This window comes from Melanerpes formicivorus, unplaced genomic scaffold, assembly GCF_026170545.1.
Source record: "Melanerpes formicivorus ecotype bairdi unplaced genomic scaffold, bMelFor1.0.p_v2 SCAF_2, whole genome shotgun sequence".
Classification (NCBI taxonomy): domain Eukaryota; kingdom Metazoa; phylum Chordata; class Aves; order Piciformes; family Picidae; genus Melanerpes; species Melanerpes formicivorus.
The window spans coordinates 52,673,729-52,692,395 of NW_027142354.1; the positions used below are offsets into that span (position 1 = coordinate 52,673,729).

The window sequence follows — 18,667 nt, forward strand, 5'->3', positions numbered from 1 at the left end:
CGACAGCGCTGATTTTTCTCTAGCCAGGCCAGCCCCAGGCTGAGTCAGAGATGGGAACAGATTCTTTAATGATAATTACATCTCAGAGAGGATCTAACAGCAGCTGATTGTCAGACTTATACAGTTTGTTTAAAAATATAAAATCTAGGGAAGCTTCCTATCTGTTCTGGTGCAGCCGATGCCCACCTGTGCGGGGCCCCTCACACGTACTGCTTCTTCTTGGTGGCTGCCTTGCTTGCCAAGTCCTTGGCTTTCTCTGTAGCAGCCAGAGCTGTCTCCTTGGCTTTCTCAGTCGCTTCCTTGGCTGTCTCCACCAGCGTTTTGGACGGAGCTTCTCCTGTAACATGGAAGTTGTTAAGCCAGCTCCAGCAGGTCCCTGCCCTGACTGGCACAGGAATGCCAGCTGATGCAAGCTAGACTGGCTCCATCACTTCCCCACATAGTGGGGAATATGAGCACAGCACTCCTGACATGCTTGTGTCAGGGAATGTTGCAAGAGGAACTGCAGACATATAACTGCTTCTCTCTCTTGCCTATGTTCCACTTCTGCCTGTGCTCCACCCCTGCCCAGCCCTGACAGTGCTGCCTGGCTGCTTTGCTCAGGAAAAGCAGGCTGTGCCAAGACACAGGGGCAAAGGCAAAGATTTCACAGTTGGATTAGTTCAAGCCACGACCTGCCCATTGACTGGAGTGTTCCCAGGGTGACCTTAAAGTCCAAAAGACACATTCCACCTAGTCCCAGCCTACTCTCGGGTGCTCACCTTGCATTCTCGCTAGCACATATTCAAATCCCTTGGTGCTCTTGGTCACGTTGCTTTTGAACCTGGCCAGACCAAATTCCTGCAAGGGAAAACTCACTGAAAGGTGCAAATCCAGCTCCCTGGTCACACACAGCCCCTGGGGCGTTGTCCCAGGTTCACCAGTCCCAAACACCTGGTGGGCTCAAGCTCACCAGCAGTGATGGTTCTGGGATCTCAAGAACTCATAAGCATGGGGGGAATGAGGGTAAAGGGTGGAAAAAACCAGCAGAGGGTAAGGAGTAAAGCAAGGGGAGCAGTAGCTTTAAGGTCTCTCTAGTGAGTGCATACGTAATGGTACTTCAGCGCGTGGCAGTGCTTACCTGGACAGCCCGTGAGACGCCAAACAGGCTGGAAGAGACCCAGGCTTCCCGCTTAACCTCGGTCCAGTTGCTGTTCTCTGGGTTCACTTGGTATACACAGCGTTCCTCCACCACCTACACAAGGCACAACCTGGCTGTGAGTACTGACCAGCACCTGGGGACACACCAAAATGCATGCCTGCCTGTTGGCACCTACCATAAGACGTGCATGGTTGATGTTCCAGGTGAATGTGGTCATGGTTCGGTTCTTGGGGTCCACAATAGAGTCCTCCAGGATGTAGACGGAGTGGGCGACGTTGGCCGGGAAGAAGCGCTCTGCCCAGCGGGGCATCCGGTTGGTCTTGGTCAGGAGCCGCCGGGAGAGCAGCTTGTGGTCCGCTGTCACCTCCCGGTGAACGATGTCTTCGGTCAGGACATGTTTGCTACAGCAAAGAGGAAGAAGAAAATATCAGGCTCTGCTGCTGGCCAACAACCATCCTGGGGCTGGGAACCATCAGGCACTGCAGGGAAAGAGAGCTGAGTTGTTAAGGGGGAAGAAGAACCAGCGTCCTACAGTGAGCCTTTAGGGTGGGGCACCCGCTCTGGAACAGGGCATGCAGGGGGCCTTGGTCTCGTTGGAGCCTCGCGAAAGGGACCGAGATGGGGGACATGAAGCCCTGAGGACCCCCTTGGAGACGGGCGGAAGGCCGCGGCAGATATCGGGGAGGGGCCCGGCGCACCTGTAGGGGTTAGGGTAGCGCTGCCAGAAGGCGGCGAAGACCTGGTCCCAGGGCCCCTTGAGGACGCCCAGGCTGGCACAGTACTTCCCCATGGGCCGCCGTCGCCGCTCAGGCCCACACCGCTGTTCCCTTTCCGGCCCGCGCCTGCTGGGCGGCCGCCATGCGGCCTCCGCCCGCCCCGCCGCGCACTTCCTCCTCGCGCCGCGTACTTCCGCCTCTGGCTCCGCCCCCATCGTACCTTGCGCTTCCGCCGCGCCCGCCCCGCTTGGTGTCGGCCCCGCCCCGCGGCGGCGGCGGGAGGAAGATGAGCGGGCGGCGAGTGGACGCCAAGGTGGTGCTGCTGGGGCAGGAGGGCGTAGGCAAGAGCAGCCTGGTGGAGCGCTGCGCCCACCGCCGCTTCCGACCCGGGCCCTACCAGAACGTGAGTCACCGCGCACCGGGCCTGCTTCAGGCCGGCGCCGCTTCGGACTGGCCCCCGGCCCCGCCGCCCTTCCTTTTCGGCCCCGGCACAGTTCCCCCGTGTCCATTTTCCCTCCGCGGGCTGGTGAACGCCTGTATCGCTCCAGTATACCTGGGTCGTTCCCCTCGTTTTCCCACTGTGTCCCCAGGCTGGTGCCTCCCGTCCCTCGGGTTCCCCTCCTGTTCTCAGGCCAGATGCCCCTGCATCCCTGCGCAGAACTCCACGGCCCCGTGTCGATGCCTCCCGCGACCCCGGGCCGGTGCCCTGCCGCGTGTTCCCAAGGCCGGTCTCCCTCGTCCCTTTGTCGCATTCCCAGCTGCGAGTTCCCGCGAGTTCCCGGTCCGGTCCTTGCGAGTTCCCGGGCCAGATGTCCTGCGCATCCCTAAGCAAGATCCTACCGCGTGCTCGGGCCGGTTTCCCCTCGGCCAGCTCCACTGCTGCTTCTCTTCCAGACAATCGGTGCTGCCTTTGTGGCTAAGGTGATGACTGTAGGGGAACAGACGGTGACCCTAGGCATCTGGGTGAGTGCAGGGGTGAGGGCCATGCCAGCATCTCATTGCAATCCCGAGTGCATGGAGACCTTTGAGACCCTCGGCCGCCATCTGAGCGCTTCCATGTCACCTCCAGGACACTGCTGGCTCGGAACGCTACGAGGCCATGAGCCGCATCTACTACCGTGGTGCACGGGCTGCTATCGTCTGTTACGGTAAGGGCATTGTGCCACGGGCAGGGGATCACACCAGTGGGTCAGGATTGTGCACACGAGGGAGGGAACAGACCCTGACCCCTCTCTGCAGATCTCACCGACAGCAGCAGTTTCCAGCGAGCCAAGTTCTGGGTTAATGAGCTGCAGAACTGCGAGGAGGTACGGCTAGGCTGGGCAGGGCGGGCTGCAGAGCCTCGTCTGAGGGGAAGGGGAACTGTGGCAGTGCTGGTGGCAGTGGCAGGAGCACATTTCTCCTGCTGCAGGACTGCCGGATCTACTTGTGCGGCACCAAGAGTGATCTGCTGGAGGAGGACAGGAGGAAGCGGGGTATGGACTTCCACGATGTGCAGGACTATGCTGACGGTACGAGCGGACACTGTGTGAGGCTGAGGTGCTTGTAGCGGGGTAGCGTGAGCCCTTTTCAGGCTCCCACAGCACCTACTGGGAGTGGGGTGGAATGGAGGTATTGTATCCAGAAGGTACAAGGAGCTCTACCCATGCTCTGGCTCTACAGCAGTCCTGGTGGCACTAGCTCCTGCCAGGGACCTCTCTGGGCACAGCATGTCCTGACATGGGCAGACACGTGGCCAGCTGGGCTGAGGGGACAGCAATGGAACCCTGCCCTGGGCTCCTGCCAGCCTGCTGTCAGCGGCTGTGTCCAAGGGGTAACTCTGGAAGGACCTGAGCCTGTGGGGCCACATCTTGCACCCACAGCAGGCACTAACCCGAGTCCTTGTTTCAGAGATCAAAGCAGCACATTTTGAGACCTCCAGTAAGACAGGCCAGAGTGTAGGTGAGTAGATCCCTCAGTGCCAGCCCTGTCCTGCTCAGTGGTAGGGCTGCCCACACCTACCCTACCCCCTCTCTCCCTAGATGAGCTGTTCCAGAAGGTGGCTGAGGACTATGTCCACTTCACGGCTTTCCAGGTGATGACAGGTGAGCAGGCAGAATCTGTCCTTCCCCCAGCACCCTGTGGGGTGCAGATGCCTCAGGAGGAGATGGAAGACCAGTGCTGTGGGGTCGGGTAGCAACTTTCCTCATAACCCCCTGTCCCTGGGGCTGCTACAGCTTCATGCTGGGGTTTGTCCTGCCAAGCTTGGATCCGGTTATGACCATGTTGTCTCTGCTCAGGCCTGGTTCAGCACATTTGTCCAACTGGGCCACAAACGGCCTTTGGCTAAGAAGCAGCCAGGAGCCTTGGCTGACTGCAGGACTGGTGCTCAGCTCGGCACCAGGTCTGTCCAGGCATGCTCAGCCCAGCTCCACCTATACCCCTGGGAGGTGCTATGGCTGTGAGCCTTGCCACTTCTGTTGGGACACTAAATCCCTCCCCCACGGGACATGCCAGTGCCCAGGCCTGGGCCCAGCAGCTTTTGGGCTCCCACGCAGTATCGTCGTACAGACATGCCGGCAGCTTAGCACCCCTGCTGTCTTCCAGAGGAGAAGAGTGTTGACCTGGGCCAGAGGAGCAGTACCTACTTCTACAGCTGCTGCCACCACTGAGACCTCCTGCCAAAAGGGAACTGCTGCTGCCTGCTGGGCAGCTGGCATGCGCCGGAACCCTCAGTTTTTTTACCTGCTGTGTTTTAGCTGTCCGGACCCAGCCGCAATGCTGCAGTGATGTGCAGCCTCATGGACTGCTCTCCTCCTGGCATGTGCAGTGGCAGAGGGCTGCTCCATGCAGTGCTGGGAGCTACTTGACATCATCCCCAGGGGGACTGTGTCATCCAGCATCTGCAGGAGCTGCTTCCCCGAGTCACTGCTGTGGCCCAGCAGGGGCTGTAACTTATTGTCTGGGAGATGCTTCCCGATTCTCTGCAGATTTAAGTGTCTTCTCTCGAGGTGTGCAATGTAAATAAAACACATTGTGGTCTGAGCCAGCCCCTTGCCTGTGCCACTGCCAGGACTCTCCCCTCCCTGCCCTGGGCGCCCGAGCACAGCCCATTTCCCTCCACGCAGCAAGACAAACCACAAGAGGACATCGAGAGTAAAGTTAAACTTTACTTTACAGTAATTTTTCTTCTATGTACAAAGAATTACAGTACATGTTCTGGGAGCACCTGGGCAGGGCAACCCTCTTTTCATTACAAGTTTCACATACACAGCCAACAGTCTAAGGGGAGCAAAATGAAAGTAATCAATGGTCCAAGACTCCCCCCTCTCCCTCTTCTAAAAATAATATACATGCTGGAAATATGTAGGTTTCTCTCACCTGCTCTGGTGTCCCCCCTTAGAACTGACAGATGAGCCCTGGCCAGGGCCAAGCAGCCACACGTGCCCCCTGCAGTGCTCACCCCAGTGCCTGCTTGCAGCTCTGGCAGGCCTCTGCCTCAGCCAGGCACTTTTGACTTCCATCATGTTTTCCTCTGGGGGTTACAATCCTCCAGGGGACCCCTTCTCTGCCACCACACTCCATGGACAGCAGACTTCAATGGGAGACAAATGCAGCATGGGGCTGCTCACACCAAGGCCTTCCCCCATTCCCTGAGCAAACCTGCTCACAGCTTCAATCACTACCACGGGTGGCTCCTCGTGACTCCGGGCAGCAGGCAGCCAGGACCCCAGCCGAGTGGAGGGTGGCAGGGGGACATTCAATGCCAGGCGCAGTATGTGACACATTTGGTGTCTTGGAGGGGAGCAGGCTAGCAGAGCACTGAACTCAGCACTGTGGCTGAGTAGGGCCAGGAGTACTGCTGCCAAAAGGCTTCTGCAGCCTATGGCAGGGAAAGCTGCTCCTTGCCTGCTCCGGTGCACCTCACCTCCTCCCACCCACATCGGCAGGGGCTACCCTCAGTGCCAGCCACGCTCCATCTTTAGTCTCCCCGTGCTGCTGCTTTTTCTTTGAACAAGTTCCCAGTGTCTAAAAAAATACACAAAACCCAGTTCCTTGAAGTCAACAACTTGGAAACATCAGGGGGCAGGGGAGGAAGAGGCAAAAACTGAAACCAGCTCAGTACCAAACGGACACAAAGAACATGCAGTTAGCGGACGCCTGTCTTGCTTCATGTGGCTCCACTTGCTCCCTATGCTCACGGGGCCCACTGGCACACTGGTTTGAGTCTCAAAACTACCACACATTGAAGGAACCAAGTCATGCCTTGTCTTGTCGCTGTCACACACGCTGAAGCCCAGCCCCAGCTATCAGGGGACAGGATTCAACTGGCAAAAGAAACCCCCAGCCCACAGGCCAGGAGCCTTGAGTTCAGCCCTACTGTGCTAAGCTGCCGAACAGGTTACAATAGCACCACAATAGCCCAAGTGCTTTGCCAAGGGCAAACTGATTAAAACTTTACCTTGAAATAGGCCATCACAACACCCATTTCTCAGATTTCCCTAGGAGGTAGATTCAGTGCTGTAGGGACTGTCCATCATTGTCACTTCTCCAGCCCACATGCTCATGCACTCTGTCTCCCTGCACTGGACTTTGCTTCTATCATTGTTTTAGAAGACCACAAGCAGAAATTCTGCCTTTTCCCACCTTCTGCTAAGCGAGGGTACTGTCACCCCACAGGTGAGACTGCTGTTGAAGCCAGGCAAGCAGCATAGCAGTCCCCAAGCTCCAGCATCCCATCTCCCAAGCCCTGGGAGGCCCGAGCACCCATCACGCTGGCCATGCTCCTGCAAGAGGCACAGCCTTGGGCTGCAAACGCTACTACCAGTGTTATCACTATCACAAGGGATCGATTAGCATGGACGAAGCCCAGGCAATCAAACATGGTGCAAGGCCTTGCAGGCCCCTCTGTACATTTGGGAGTAGCTGCACAGTTTGCCACTTTAACACTCACTGGCTGGCAAAGCCTCATCAGTAATTTAGGGCAAAGCACATTACAAGCGGGTTACAATTAGGGTTAATCCAAACATCAAGCAAAATCAGAAGTTAAGGCTGAAATAAAAACAGAAAGCATTGAAGGTCTGAGGTTTCTCAAACTCCCCCTGGCCCATCACAATGCTGGCTGTGGTGCCCAGGAAGAAGCACACATCCACAGCATGCTCAGGTCAAAGCACTGTCAAGATGCATCAGGGTTAGGGCTGCATTTTCTTGCTTTTTTGTTTTGTTTTTTTAAATCTCCTTGGTTTTTCTGTGAAACTGAGCTGTCCTAGCACCCTCAGTCTCTTCTGATTCACCTTAGCACATTACCATCCTTTAGACTCAACCATCTCTCTCATCTTGGGAATTTTAGCAGCCCTACCTTCAAAGCGAAGTCTGCGCCTGTGGTGGCTTAACCCTGAATTGCAACCCATGCACCCACACAGCACCACTGGAATACTTTGTGTACTGAATCTGGTTCTTGGAGGTTTGTTTTTTTTTTTTAAACAGGAAACGTTTTAACTCAAGAACACCAATAAAGAAAGCTACCATGAACTAGTTAGTGAAGTTGTGCAGTAGGAGATTGTTCTTACAGTGGTAATTTTTCTCCCGGATTCACCAGAGCGCTGGCTGTCAGCAAGCTGGTGCAGATAGGACAAGCCACGCAGGACAGTGGCCACTTCCCTCCTGGAGCAATCCCACAGGTCCTGCAGTGGGTCCTCCTGCCCTGCCTGGACAGGGGGACCCTGACCCATGTCCACCCAAGTCCCTCACCAGAGCTCCTCTATCACTGAAGGTCAACTGAGGCACCTGCCCACCATGAAAACCCACCACTGAAGCTGGTTTCACTGTGGGACAGCTGGTGACCCTAGCCCACTGCTCTGAGCAGGGGTAGCCAAGCTGTCCTCACAGCAAGGGTGTTAATCAGTATGGGAGCAAATCCTTCATCCCCTTCAGAGCTGGGAGGGACCTTCCTTTAAGTGGGCTCATAAACCTGGAAGTTCCCATGTGCGTCCCTGCGACAGTAGGAGAAGGTACACAGCTCTAAGCATAATTACAGCCAGGATTCTGCTTCTACAACTCTCCCCACCAGTGAATGAACACAAGAGTCACCTCTTGCCCATCCTGGGTGCAATTACAGCTGACCCAGAGCTGTTAGCGGCCAAGTAACTGGATCTCTTCAAAGCAGAAAATAAGCACTGCGGCCTTAGCCATGGGGCTGCAGCAAAGCTGTCTGAGCCCAGTGCAAGGGTTTGAGGAGGCCAGAGCAGAGCTGCAGCACTCAGCCACAGGAGAGGCCTGCCAGGGGTTGCACGTTATCTGCTGCTTTCCTCAGCCTTCAAAAACCCCAATGATTCAAATTGGCTGAGCTCTGAAGGCACCAATTAACCCAACTACTCTGCTATGGACATCTCCCTCTCGTCCTCTGAGGCAGCACTACTAGCTGCTGCCAACACCAAGTTGCCTCAAGTGCTGAAGAAACCCCAGATTGCCTTTGTGAGGGTTTTGCTGCCACAAGGGCAGACTGGGCAGGACCTATCTCTATGACTGGTCAGGCCTTGCCTGTCTTGAGGTGACCCAGCAGAGACATTAATTCCTAAAAGCACCCCTACTCCCTCTGAAACCCCCATATACTTCTGAGAAAGCCCTCCTGATCCTACAGATCATGACCCAGGGGCTCAAGGAGGGTGAGGAGGGAAGGGCAGCTTGCTGGCTTCCTCCTTCAGTGAATTTTCCAAACGCTGATTTTATCGAGCAGCCTTCCAGCTAGGCTGAAGTCAGCTTTCCGAGAGTGGCTGGAAAGAAGCGCGTCGGAAACCCGGATCCTGGTGGAAAAGGCATGAAGGGAGAAGACAGGCAGAGTACAGACAGATGCAAGGAATATAAGGCTGTGGGTTTGAAATGCCATGCAACAGTTCAGTCCACGTTCACTGTTCAAAACAAGCTTTTTGGGTAAGAGCCTGCTGCTGCTGTCAGCCTCACCCTACTACATGAGCACACGATTTAGAGAAGTGATTTGTGTTGGGTGTTTTTTTTTGTTTTGTTTTCAATCCTGCACTTGTGAGAATCCATCGAGAACTTCTCCAACCTTACAGATTTAAAAAAGCCTGCACCAAAACTATTCACAGTTTATTTTGTTTGCTTTCCATGAAACAAGTAACTAGGGTAACACGTGACAATGCGAAGCGGAGGTGGACAGAGCAGCGCAAGATACCTTTCTGGTTTACAGCTGTAGCTGGCTTGGGCGGCTGGCATGGAGGCGACCCTACTTTACACGATCTACATGACTAAGTCCAGCTCATGGGAAGGCCCTATAAATGTAAATTCAAGATTTATTTTCCTTCTCACACATGATAAATACTTAATATACTGAACAGCATTACTATTTATTCTTAAATTTTGTCGGTTTAAAAAAAGAAAAACAACAACAAAGGAAAAAAAAAAATAAAAGAGTTATGAATGCCCTTAGGTTATCTTCTCTCTCAACGGCTCTGAGGAGTTGTCCTGATTCCCTTTGTGCAGGAGTCACACAGAAACACAAGCTGCTTGCATTTCCCCCAGTTTCAGCAGCGAGCAGAAACTGACCTGCCAGTCTTCCCGGAAAAACAACATTAAACAGCAAGTTTCCATAAGCCACAAAGCTTTTGAAGTCAACAGCTATTCTACAAAGGATCTGAAATGATTTGGACTAGAAAAGAGATGCACCATAGCACTGGTAACGTCCCCTCATGCCCAGCACACCTGGCCTTTACAGCAGGGTGTTGTCTTGGGGTGCTCACATCAGGTAAGGAGAATGGGTCAGGATTTGTCTCAGTACAAGTGTCTGCCTCCCTTCATAAAAAACTGCAAAGCTCAGGACCATCTGCTCTGGCAGCAGCAGGCACTTGCAAACCAGGTGGGAACAAGGACCTGCTCCTGTAACAGAGGAAGAGGGTCAGCCTCAAACCCCATGTTCCCTTTCCAGGCAGGGTCCCAAAGGTGTGTCTGGAGAATGATACACTGGAGTTGCGCAAGGGTCTGGTAGCAGGCATGGAGACCTGAGGCTGTGGCACATGGACTGGCAAACCACAGAGGTAATATGCTGTGAGAGTGGGTGAGTGAGCTGGTCAGCAGTGCTTCCTTGGCAGGACAAAGAGCCCACCCAGATTGAGCCATGTCACCCAGGGAGGCCCGTCCATCCGGCAAGGGTGCTGGTGGTCGCAAATGTTACTCTGCAAGTCCCTAGGATTCTACTGATTGCCTCATGAGTACCATAGCCAAGTGAATTTCTGCCTCAAAGGTTGAGTAAATGGCTTTCAGCAGGCCTAGTCTGGACACCAGCCTGGCAAAACCAGGTGCTAAGCATCTTAACTGGAAAAGAGGGGGAAAAAAGAAAGCCAGCCAGCTGCTGGAGCCCACTGCGTTCCAGTGTGAGAACTACTATTCAGTTGGAAGGACACACGCACACACACACATGCACACCAACACAGTCCAGTTAATTCAAGTCTCCTTTGGTTGTAGAAGAGTTAGGCCAGAAGCTACCCAAGAGGAAGGTGTTGAGGTGGGTCGTGACAGCTACGGCAATCTTGCCTCCATGCTGTGTAGTGAACGGAACAGGCTTTGCTCGCTGCCCGGCCGCACATCCTGCTGCTGAGAAGAGCAGGTGTGATGGAGACACGTCCTGAACACGTTTGAGGTAAGGGGGAGAAAAAACCGCTCAGTCTGCAGGCTCACGGTGACAACAGAAGAATAGACTGGATGGAAATTTGAAAGGGAGCACCACCACCCTGCCAGGGTGGTGCTCAGCACCTTGGGGAAACTCACCCTGCCCTATGCTCCTATTGCTGTTTCATAGGTCACAATGCTTTTTAAGTGCAGGAAACACTCTGTGTGTCCTGTGCTAAAAGACTGACACGTAAGAACAAAAAAAAGCCAGATGGTTTCTTCCAAGATCTCTTTTCCCTGAACTCCTTCAGATTCCCTGTTTCTTGGGCTTGGCCAGATGCTGCTTTGTACAAAGAAGCCCAAATGGATATTGCCTGTTGCTGGAGAAAACTGCACTGAGTGAGCACAGAGGGCTCCTCTCCCAGCTTGGCTGGAGACGATACCTGTCCTTCAGTGAACCATGCACACAGCACATCCCAGCGAACATATGGACAAACCTCACAAAACAACACCCTGTAGGGAGAGACCCCAGGCAGACAAGAAATAAACCCCTTTCCTGCTTCTACCAAAGCCTGGCAAGGGCATACACCTGACTGCTCACTGCCTGACCCCTGAAACATCTCCAGTCCCAGACTGATCTGCTTCCTTTGCATGAAGAGCAAGCTCCCTAGCTGTACCCGGGAACCCCCTACAAATCAGAGCTGGAGCTTGAACACACTGAATCAGTAAAATGTGACCATTTCAATGGAATTAAGTGATTTTTACCCGGAGTGGAGTCTTTATTTCAGCAGCTTCACTGTTTGTAAAAAGGAAAAGGTCACGAATGCTCTCTCCCTTTGGCTGGGCCACACTTAGGCTTAGAGAATGTCCTTGCTCATGTCACAAGAGAATATGGATGTGATGTGCACGGGTCAGGGGCTGGGCTCAGGGAAGTGAATGAAAAAAATCCAAAACAAAATAAAACAAAGATTCCCCCTCCCTAAACATTAAAAGACTGAAACCTGCCTCCCATATTCACCAACCTCACTTTGGCTCTGAGTCGGCCAACTCACGACAGACAGAATCCTGGTTACGGGCCAGCGCTGTGTTTTGTTCAGGCAAAGGGTCCTGCCCCCGAGAAGTCTGTACTTTTCCACTCAGCCAAGAAATCTGGTCAATTGTCTGAACGTTTGTCACAAGCCACTCCATCTGCTCCGGGGGCACCGGCGCTTCCCTGGCTGGCCGAGGGGTCTGCTCGAACGCACACAATCTCTCTGATGTCCAAGGGGTTTGCTCTGCAGGGGCTGAGGCAACTTCCCAGCTGGGCTGAAGGGTCGGCTCTGGTAGTTTCTCTGCTGTCCGAGCAGGCTGCTCTGCAGGCATCAGGGCTTTTGCAGTGGGCCAGTGAGTTTGCTCATGCGTCTGTAGTTTCTCTATAGGCCAAGAGACCTGTCCGACATGTGCCACTGCTTTCCCAGCAGACCAAGAGATTTGCTCACCAGCTAACATGGTCCTCTCTTTCTGCTGGGGACTCAGCTCCACGGCTGAGGCTCCTCTCTCCTTCAGCTGAGCATTCTGGTCAACGGGCCGCAGTGCCTTCTCTGACAGCAACAGCCTTGGAGCTGACATAGCCAGGGGCTTGTCCAAGGCCTGAGGCCGAGGAGCCACAGCAGCAGCCAGCTTATCCGATGCCTGAGGCCATGGGGCTGTAAGGGTGAGAGGCCTCTCCAAGAGCTGAGGCCGAGCCGCTCCAGAGCCAAGAGCCTTCTCTGGAGACAGGACCCGCAGGGCCCCAGAGTCGGCAGTCTTCTCTGGAGGCACAGGCCGCAGCATCCCGGGGGTGAGAGCCTTCTGTGTGAGCGGGATCCTCAAGGCCCCTGAGCCAAGAGCCTTCTCCACGGGCAGGACGTGTGGTGACCGAGAGCCAGAAGTCTTCTCTGGAGGCAGGGGCCGTGGCAGCCCTGAGTTTGAAGCCTTCTCCGTGGGCAGCACCCGTGGCATCCCTGAGGCAGGAGCCTTCTCCAGAGGCAGGGGACATGGCACCCCAGAGCTGGGAATGTTCTCTGTGGATGGGACCCGCGCTAGCCCAGAGAAGGAAGCCTTCTCTGGAGAGGGGGTTCGTGGCACAGCTGATCCAGAAGCCTTCTCCATTGGCAGGATCCTTGAGACTGGGGAGCCAGGGACTTTTTCAATGGGCAGAGACCACAGGATCCCAGGACTGGGTGCCATCTCCAGTTCTGGGACAGGTGGTTCCACAGAGCAGGACGCCTTTTCCATAGACCGAAGCCGCAGACTCTGAGCAGAGATTTTGTCCAATGGCTGAAGCTGATCGTTGGCAGGAGGCTCGTCCTCTGGTTCAGACTGCAGGGTCTCCACCGTGGCGAGAAGTCTGTCTGACAGCTGTGGGTGCACGCATTTTGTTGGGAACTCATCCAGCAGTTCAGACTGCTGGGTCCTGGTGCCAATTAGAGACTTGGGTGATAACCCCAAAACCCCAGGGGCAGCCTCAGGCTCGTCTGACAGTTGGAGCTCCAGGGCACCAGCACTAACAAGTGACTCGTCCAACAATGGTGGAGTTCCTGGAGGAGATTTGCTCTGCAGATGAGGCTGTGAGGCATCCTCACTGGAGTGCTCATCCAGCGGCCACAGCACTGAGTTGGTGGGAGGTTTGTCAGGCTCCTGAGGCTTCAGTGCCAAGATGACAGGCTGCTTCTCTGGCTGCAGCCTTAGGGACAGGGCAGCCTGGGGCCTGTCCGACGGCTCCAGGCGGAGTGACAGGGTGGTGGGAGGTTTGTCTGAAGGCTGCAGCCGGAGCGACAGGGTGGTGGGGGGTTTGTTGGATGGCTTCAGCCTCAGTGACAAGGTTGTGGGGGGTTTATTTGATGGTGGCAGTCTCAGTGCCAGGGTGGCAGGTGGTTTATCTGGTGGAGGTAGCCTAAGGGCCAGGGTGGTGGGGGGCTTGTTTGACGGCTGCAACTTCAGGGCTACGGTGGTAGGGGGCTTGTCTGTTGGTGGCAGCCTCAGCGCTAGGGTAGCAGGAGGCTTTTCTGGTGACTGCAATCTGAGTGCCACAGGCTGAGGTAGGCTGTCCACAGGCTGAACACTCAGGTCTGTGTCTGCAGGTGGCTGCTCTGGTGGTTGGGTGTCCTCACCATCAGCCAGGGCTTCTATGGGAGGCGCATACTCACGAATTTCTCCCGGCTCTAGAGGGTTGGGCCCACAGGGATCATGCTCTGTGCAGCATAAACGTCCATCCAGCTTAGAGATGAAGAGCATGCCTTCCCGATGCTGCTTGCAGAAGGACCTGGGGCACATCTCACAGAAGGAGGCGGCTTCCTTACTACACACATCACACTGATGCCATGGGCACTCCCATTTTCCTGTAGCACAGATACGGGAGAAAAGACATACCTTAGAAATGGTAGATGAGCAAGAGAAAAGGCCTGCTGCAAAAGGAGTTTAAGGGAGAACAGGAACACCCCTGTAATACTCCCGCACTATTTTACACGTCCTCAGTTTCTGTCAGAGCTCCCAGGCTCAAGAGGCAGTTGAACAGGAGCCTGTATCCTCAGAAGCAGCGAGGGCAATGATAATAATGACAAAACACAAGCCATGCCAGGTAAGATAGAAAGCCTATCTGGCTCCAGCATGACACTAACCAATACGGCTGCTTAAAGAGGAGACATCCCCAGCTTGCACATCTCTGTGGCTCTGATTTCTGCACACAACAGCAGTACCTGTGCATAATTCACCCAATGGACTTTTAAAGTAGAGGCACTGAGTTCATCTAATTTGTTTTTACTTCTGGGCCAACAACTTCTCTTCCAGTTTATCAGAAAGAAGAAGTGAGAAAGCACTGGTCACAAGGGAGTAAGTTTCTATTGTCTCTGTACCTAAAGGCTTCCTCAACTTGGTCATGGCATTTGGCCATGATAAACACCTAACACAGTCAAACTGCTCCTGGGGAGCTCCACATCCACATGGAATCTGTTCACCATCAGTATCAACACCATCATGTAGGAAAAAGCCAACATTACACTTCAGATATTGCTGCTTTTTTTCACTTGTAGATGACTTCACTGCTTCAGTTCCCCTGCTCCTCCAGCCAAGGCTGCAGCCATTTCTACCAAATGCTTCTCACCAGTTTAAGGACACAAGGAACAGTGAGGCCATTTGCACAAGGATACAAAATGCCAAGTTCCTGGCCTCTTGCCATAGGACCAAGATCAGCTGCCTTTCCAAATATACCTCCTGCCCCACGCTCCCCTAACAGCTCATATGCCCATGGTCACCCAGCTCCCTGCAGTGCTGTGGTGAGAGCTCTCTGCAGAGCAGTCCTCACACAGGCCAGCACAAGGGTGACACAGGGCAACCTCAGACACAGGGCCAGAGCACTTCCTGGCCTCCCTGAACCAAGCCTACATACCTGTGGCTTTGGCTACCAGCTCTTTTCCAGGGAGGCTGGAAGGGAATGCAGATGCAGAACAGCACTGAGCAGATGTGAGCATTTCTCCATGCACATCAGCTTTCCACTCCCCTCCCTCATGCTGTTTTCCCCTGGGGTTGAAGACAACACATAGCATGTTTTTCACCTCCTTTGAAGCCAGTCCAAGGCTTCTGTTCCGGTCTCAAAATACGTACACTGTTTTTCTGTGTCTTGTCTGATTTTTCAGCATCCTTTTCAGAGAGGGGATGTTTAACATCACACATGGTTCTTCCTGTCCCAGCCTCAACAATGCTGCAGAACAGGCTCTAGCTGCTCCCCACACACCATTAGCAACCCAGAGCCACACTTAATACTCACTTTGACCACTGGAAAGATTCTGGGACTATAATAATAGAGGTCATTTGTATGGAGGGAAAATAAGTCAAAACCTGCCAGTATATTGGAGGAAGGATGAATCCCATCAAACCACTCTAATGGTCTTTGACAGGATAAAATGCCTAATGAATAAGCAGCCTCTCCAGAGACAGCCAGGAGCTCTTGGAAGTAAGATCACATAATTAGGAATTTTCTTTCTTGTTTGCATGTTACAATTACTTGACAGCAATGCCTATGGCAGAGGAAACATTTGGGGAAAAGTGCTGAACCCTTCATGTCCTGTAGGACACTCTAAGGAGCAGGCTATGAAAAGAGCCTGTGTGTAAAAAGAGCAAAATAGCTACAACTGACAAAGTCATTCCAAAAACCCAACTATTAATGCTCTTGAGCAAACTGGTGAGGCATTTCCAAAGACATCCTTCAGAAGTCTATTTTAGTCTGCATTTTAATTTAAAGCTTCTGGAAGCAGAAGAGCAAATACTCTTACAGAAACAAGAAACAGGTCAATACCAACAAGGCTACCAAGGACTGCAAAAAATCTGGTTTGGCTCAAGAATTTAAACTGGACAGATGCTCCTGCACCAGCAAGGTGCAATTAAATGAAGACTTGTGCAAAGCAGAAGAAATAAAGCAAGTATTTCAAAAGGAGGACTCAAGTGGAACCACAAACACCCAAGTTATTTTTGCAAAACAAGTCAAATCTCCTTTCCTGAGAAATTGTATGTAAAGCACAAGAACACAGAAAATAAGAGCTGCAAGGAGAGGCTGTGTTTGTTTAAGCCAGAAAAGGGACTAAGGAGACCACAGCCTCCCAGTATGTTAAAAAAAATACAAGGAAGCGTGAGAGATGGCAGCCTTTTGTTTCTTTCCAATCTAACTATTAAGAGAAACTTTTTAAATGGAAAACAGGCAAACAGGCCAAAGGCTAAACTTTCCTTTATTGGAGACTTCAAAGCCTATTAAATACTGCCAGGATACAGAAAGTGCCACATCCTAGCACACAAAATTGGACAGAAAGGTGATACTTGGGACTTCCTTGCCAGCCAGAATGGTGATGTTCCATGGGAATTACCTGCACTCCCACTGGCTTTCACTTGGCTCTGTTACAGCATTTGTTCAATGAGCAATGCAAGTTCTTCTGTACAAGCAGCCTATTCTCCCCACAACTCACGTGCACGCACAATTCTGTCATCTACAAAACATGATTACCAGCCTCGTGCACCTTCTGCCAATTTTCAGCTAGAAGTGCTGAATGCCCAGTTCTGGCTCCCTGTGGCATACTGATAAAAACTCTGTTGCAATGACTCTCTGAGCAGCTACTTTCAGGGACTGCTTGGTTCCATGTTTCTTCGCTAGCCGCTGAGTGATGTGTTCAGAAAACACTGTACAGAGCTGCACAGGTAGTAATCATGAAAATGCTTATAGTATTGAATCAAAATATTTACAGCACCTTCAACGCAGCTACCTCTACTAACCACATTAATTATTTTAGCAAAAATCCCTAAATTAGGTTGGATGAGTTTTGCTACCTAGAACCTTGTCACCTAGCATTGATGATACTCTTAGCATTTAATCCTTTGTCGCTTGATCCCCTACCAGCTTTCCCATCCTTCTGGCCTGGCAGAAAACAGGCTAGCTGGCCTACCAAGACCCAGGTCAACCTTTTTCCCTTTCTGAGCATTAAACCTGAACACCCCAAAGTCACAGAAACTCCTTCAGTAACCAAGACAAACTGTAACAACAGAGGAAACATTCCCCTTAACCAACTCCTTTAAGGCTTTTAAATGTAACTTAAATCTTTCCCTCGAGTTGATGCTGTTTTGCATATCCTGAGCTACTAAGAAGCTGGAAGCTGTTTTATGACTCATACAGGGAGTCTATTCTTCTGCATACAACTAGAAGTACTCTTTCAAGATTTCTTTCCCTATAGATTTCATTATTTCTGCCCTCATTTCACCTCAAACTAGGATATGCTTCGATACCATTCTCCTCCCTGTGAGCTCCTGGCTATTCAGGCATCTAACACATTCCTCTCTAACTCCTATTTTCCACCAGCACTTTTCCTCACCCTTCAATTCATCTAACTGTCTTCAAATTTGGGAAATTGGGAATCTGAGGAACCTCAGGCCACAGCTAAAGTGGGGGCTATGCTTTGCCAGGATGAGGTCAGCTAACAAACACCACTTCTTAGGCTAGGAGCAGTTCCCTTTTCAGCAGTTCCTCTTTTTGCAGTCACAGTGGGGTGCAAACCAGAGTACTACTGACACAAGTGAGTACAAGTCTGAAAGACCTCTCTAAATTTTATGACACCGTGAAGTGAGTGCAAGGTGGTTTGCAGTGCCTGGGACACCTGAAGCCAGCGCTGCGACCCAAGCAGAGCTCAGTTGTGTGGAGCACTGACCTGCAGGTCTCTTGGTCAGGTTGAGGCAGTCCGCATGGTATACCTTGGGGCAGCCTGGCTTCTTACAAGAAACCAGCTGCCCCCCGTCCCCACAGCTGAAGCACTCATCCTCTCGCTCCTTCATCACCTCCGCCTGCGACCGGCGCTTCATCTGCGGCCGTCTCTTTAGCTTCTTGGACTTTTCCTCAGTGACAGTGGGTTGGCTCTGTGGGTCAGACAGTGTCAGTTAATGCAGGTCTCTGCCCCTTCCATCTCTTCACTTTCTGCTACAGTGGAGAAAATTGCAAATCCTGCAAATAAAAGTTGCACTGCCAGCCATACCTGAAATGTATGCAGCATCTCTGCAGAGCTTCTTAATATTTGGCAACTGTTTTACTACAGAAAATGAGGTGTGTGCTTTTGTTTTCTGAAAGAGTCTGGAAGCTCTACACAAAAACCTGGTTAAGCATGGGATATAAACAAGTAGCAACAGTGGAATATAGAGTCTAGGGCTGCCTAGTGTCACTGAGCTTGTGCCATCTCTCACAGAATATTCAGGTTCTCAGTCAAAGCAGTCAGGTCACCTGGAACCCATGACTCCTAAGAAGCTGCTCTCAGGCCTTTCTGCACTTTTTGACACTCCTCACCCCTCTCCCCACTTTCAGTCCGAGTTTATCTGTGATCAGTTTAGATCTATTTGTTCTCATGTCAGTGTTATTCTTTCTGGCAGAAGTTTTTCCTCTTCCCCTGAAAAAAACACTGGGACGTACACTACTACTCACACACCAAACACTGCCACAGTCTGCACCCTCAGCCCTCCTGATGGTTTTTCTCTGCCCCTATTGAGTTTGTTTCTCACAGGTTACAGAATTATATGTGCTACTTCCCATACAATGACATCGACTCTTCTCCCAAAGCCCAAGAAATCCCTCCCCAAGCACCATCAGCATTTGCCTTTTCACTGCTGCGTCACAACAGCAGCTCAGCCTGTGGCAGCTGAATTGCACAATAGCTCCTTCCCCACCGTG

The 18,667-nt window shown here is 52.4% G+C and overlaps 3 protein-coding genes across 5 annotated transcripts in view; 1 reads left to right on the forward strand and 2 right to left on the reverse strand.

The window, feature by feature from the left end:
- Nucleotides 1–44: 44 nt before the first annotated feature.
- PRELID1 (PRELI domain containing 1) lies at nt 45–2,054 on the reverse strand. Its single transcript, XM_068160871.1, has 5 exons — nt 1,840–2,054; nt 1,317–1,542; nt 1,121–1,234; nt 762–840; nt 45–337 (listed from the first exon to the last, which is right to left on the reverse strand). The coding sequence occupies exons 1-5, from the start codon at nt 1,929–1,931 to the stop codon at nt 201–203; spliced, it is 648 nt and encodes a 215-aa protein (XP_068016972.1). The 5' UTR covers nt 1,932–2,054; the 3' UTR covers nt 45–200.
- A 43-nt stretch (nt 2,055–2,097) lies between these two features.
- RAB24 (RAB24, member RAS oncogene family) lies at nt 2,098–5,919 on the forward strand. Its single transcript, XM_068160883.1, has 8 exons — nt 2,098–2,260; nt 2,752–2,820; nt 2,927–3,005; nt 3,097–3,164; nt 3,269–3,368; nt 3,748–3,798; nt 3,879–3,941; nt 4,444–5,919. Exons 1-8 carry the CDS (start codon nt 2,144–2,146, stop codon nt 4,506–4,508), a joined length of 612 nt encoding a protein of 203 aa, XP_068016984.1. The 5' UTR covers nt 2,098–2,143; the 3' UTR covers nt 4,509–5,919.
- NSD1 (nuclear receptor binding SET domain protein 1) overlaps nt 4,987–18,667 on the reverse strand; it is a 71,259-nt gene continuing 57,578 nt past the window's right edge. For all 3 annotated transcript variants that reach the window (XM_068160807.1, XM_068160817.1, XM_068160797.1), the window contains exons 22-23: nt 17,661–17,865; nt 4,987–13,817 (exon numbers count right to left, since the gene is read on the reverse strand). In XM_068160807.1, the coding sequence (XP_068016908.1) occupies nt 11,482–13,817; nt 17,661–17,865 (2,541 nt within the window). In that variant the 3' untranslated portion in view covers nt 4,987–11,481. The remainder of the gene's footprint in view (nt 13,818–17,660; nt 17,866–18,667) is intronic.

Bases quoted from the DNA above. Each gene is read 5' to 3' on its own strand.
- PRELID1 (XM_068160871.1), bottom strand. From the start codon at position 1,931: ATGGGGAAGTACTGTGCCAGCCTGGGCGTCCTCAAGGGGCCCTGGGAC. The intron at 1,543-1,839 runs GTGCGCCGGGCC...TCTTTGCTGTAG, and splicing joins CGCTACCCTAACCCCTACAG to CAAACATGTCCTGACCGAAG. The intron at 338-761 runs GTGAGCACCCGA...TCCATGTTACAG, and splicing joins TGTGCTAGCGAGAATGCAAG to GAGAAGCTCCGTCCAAAACG.
- RAB24 (XM_068160883.1), top strand. From the start codon at position 2,144: ATGAGCGGGCGGCGAGTGGACGCCAAGGTGGTGCTGCTGGGGCAGGAG. The intron at 3,165-3,268 runs GTACGGCTAGGC...CTCCTGCTGCAG, and splicing joins AGCTGCAGAACTGCGAGGAG to GACTGCCGGATCTACTTGTG. The intron at 3,799-3,878 runs GTGAGTAGATCC...CTCTCTCCCTAG, and splicing joins TAAGACAGGCCAGAGTGTAG to ATGAGCTGTTCCAGAAGGTG.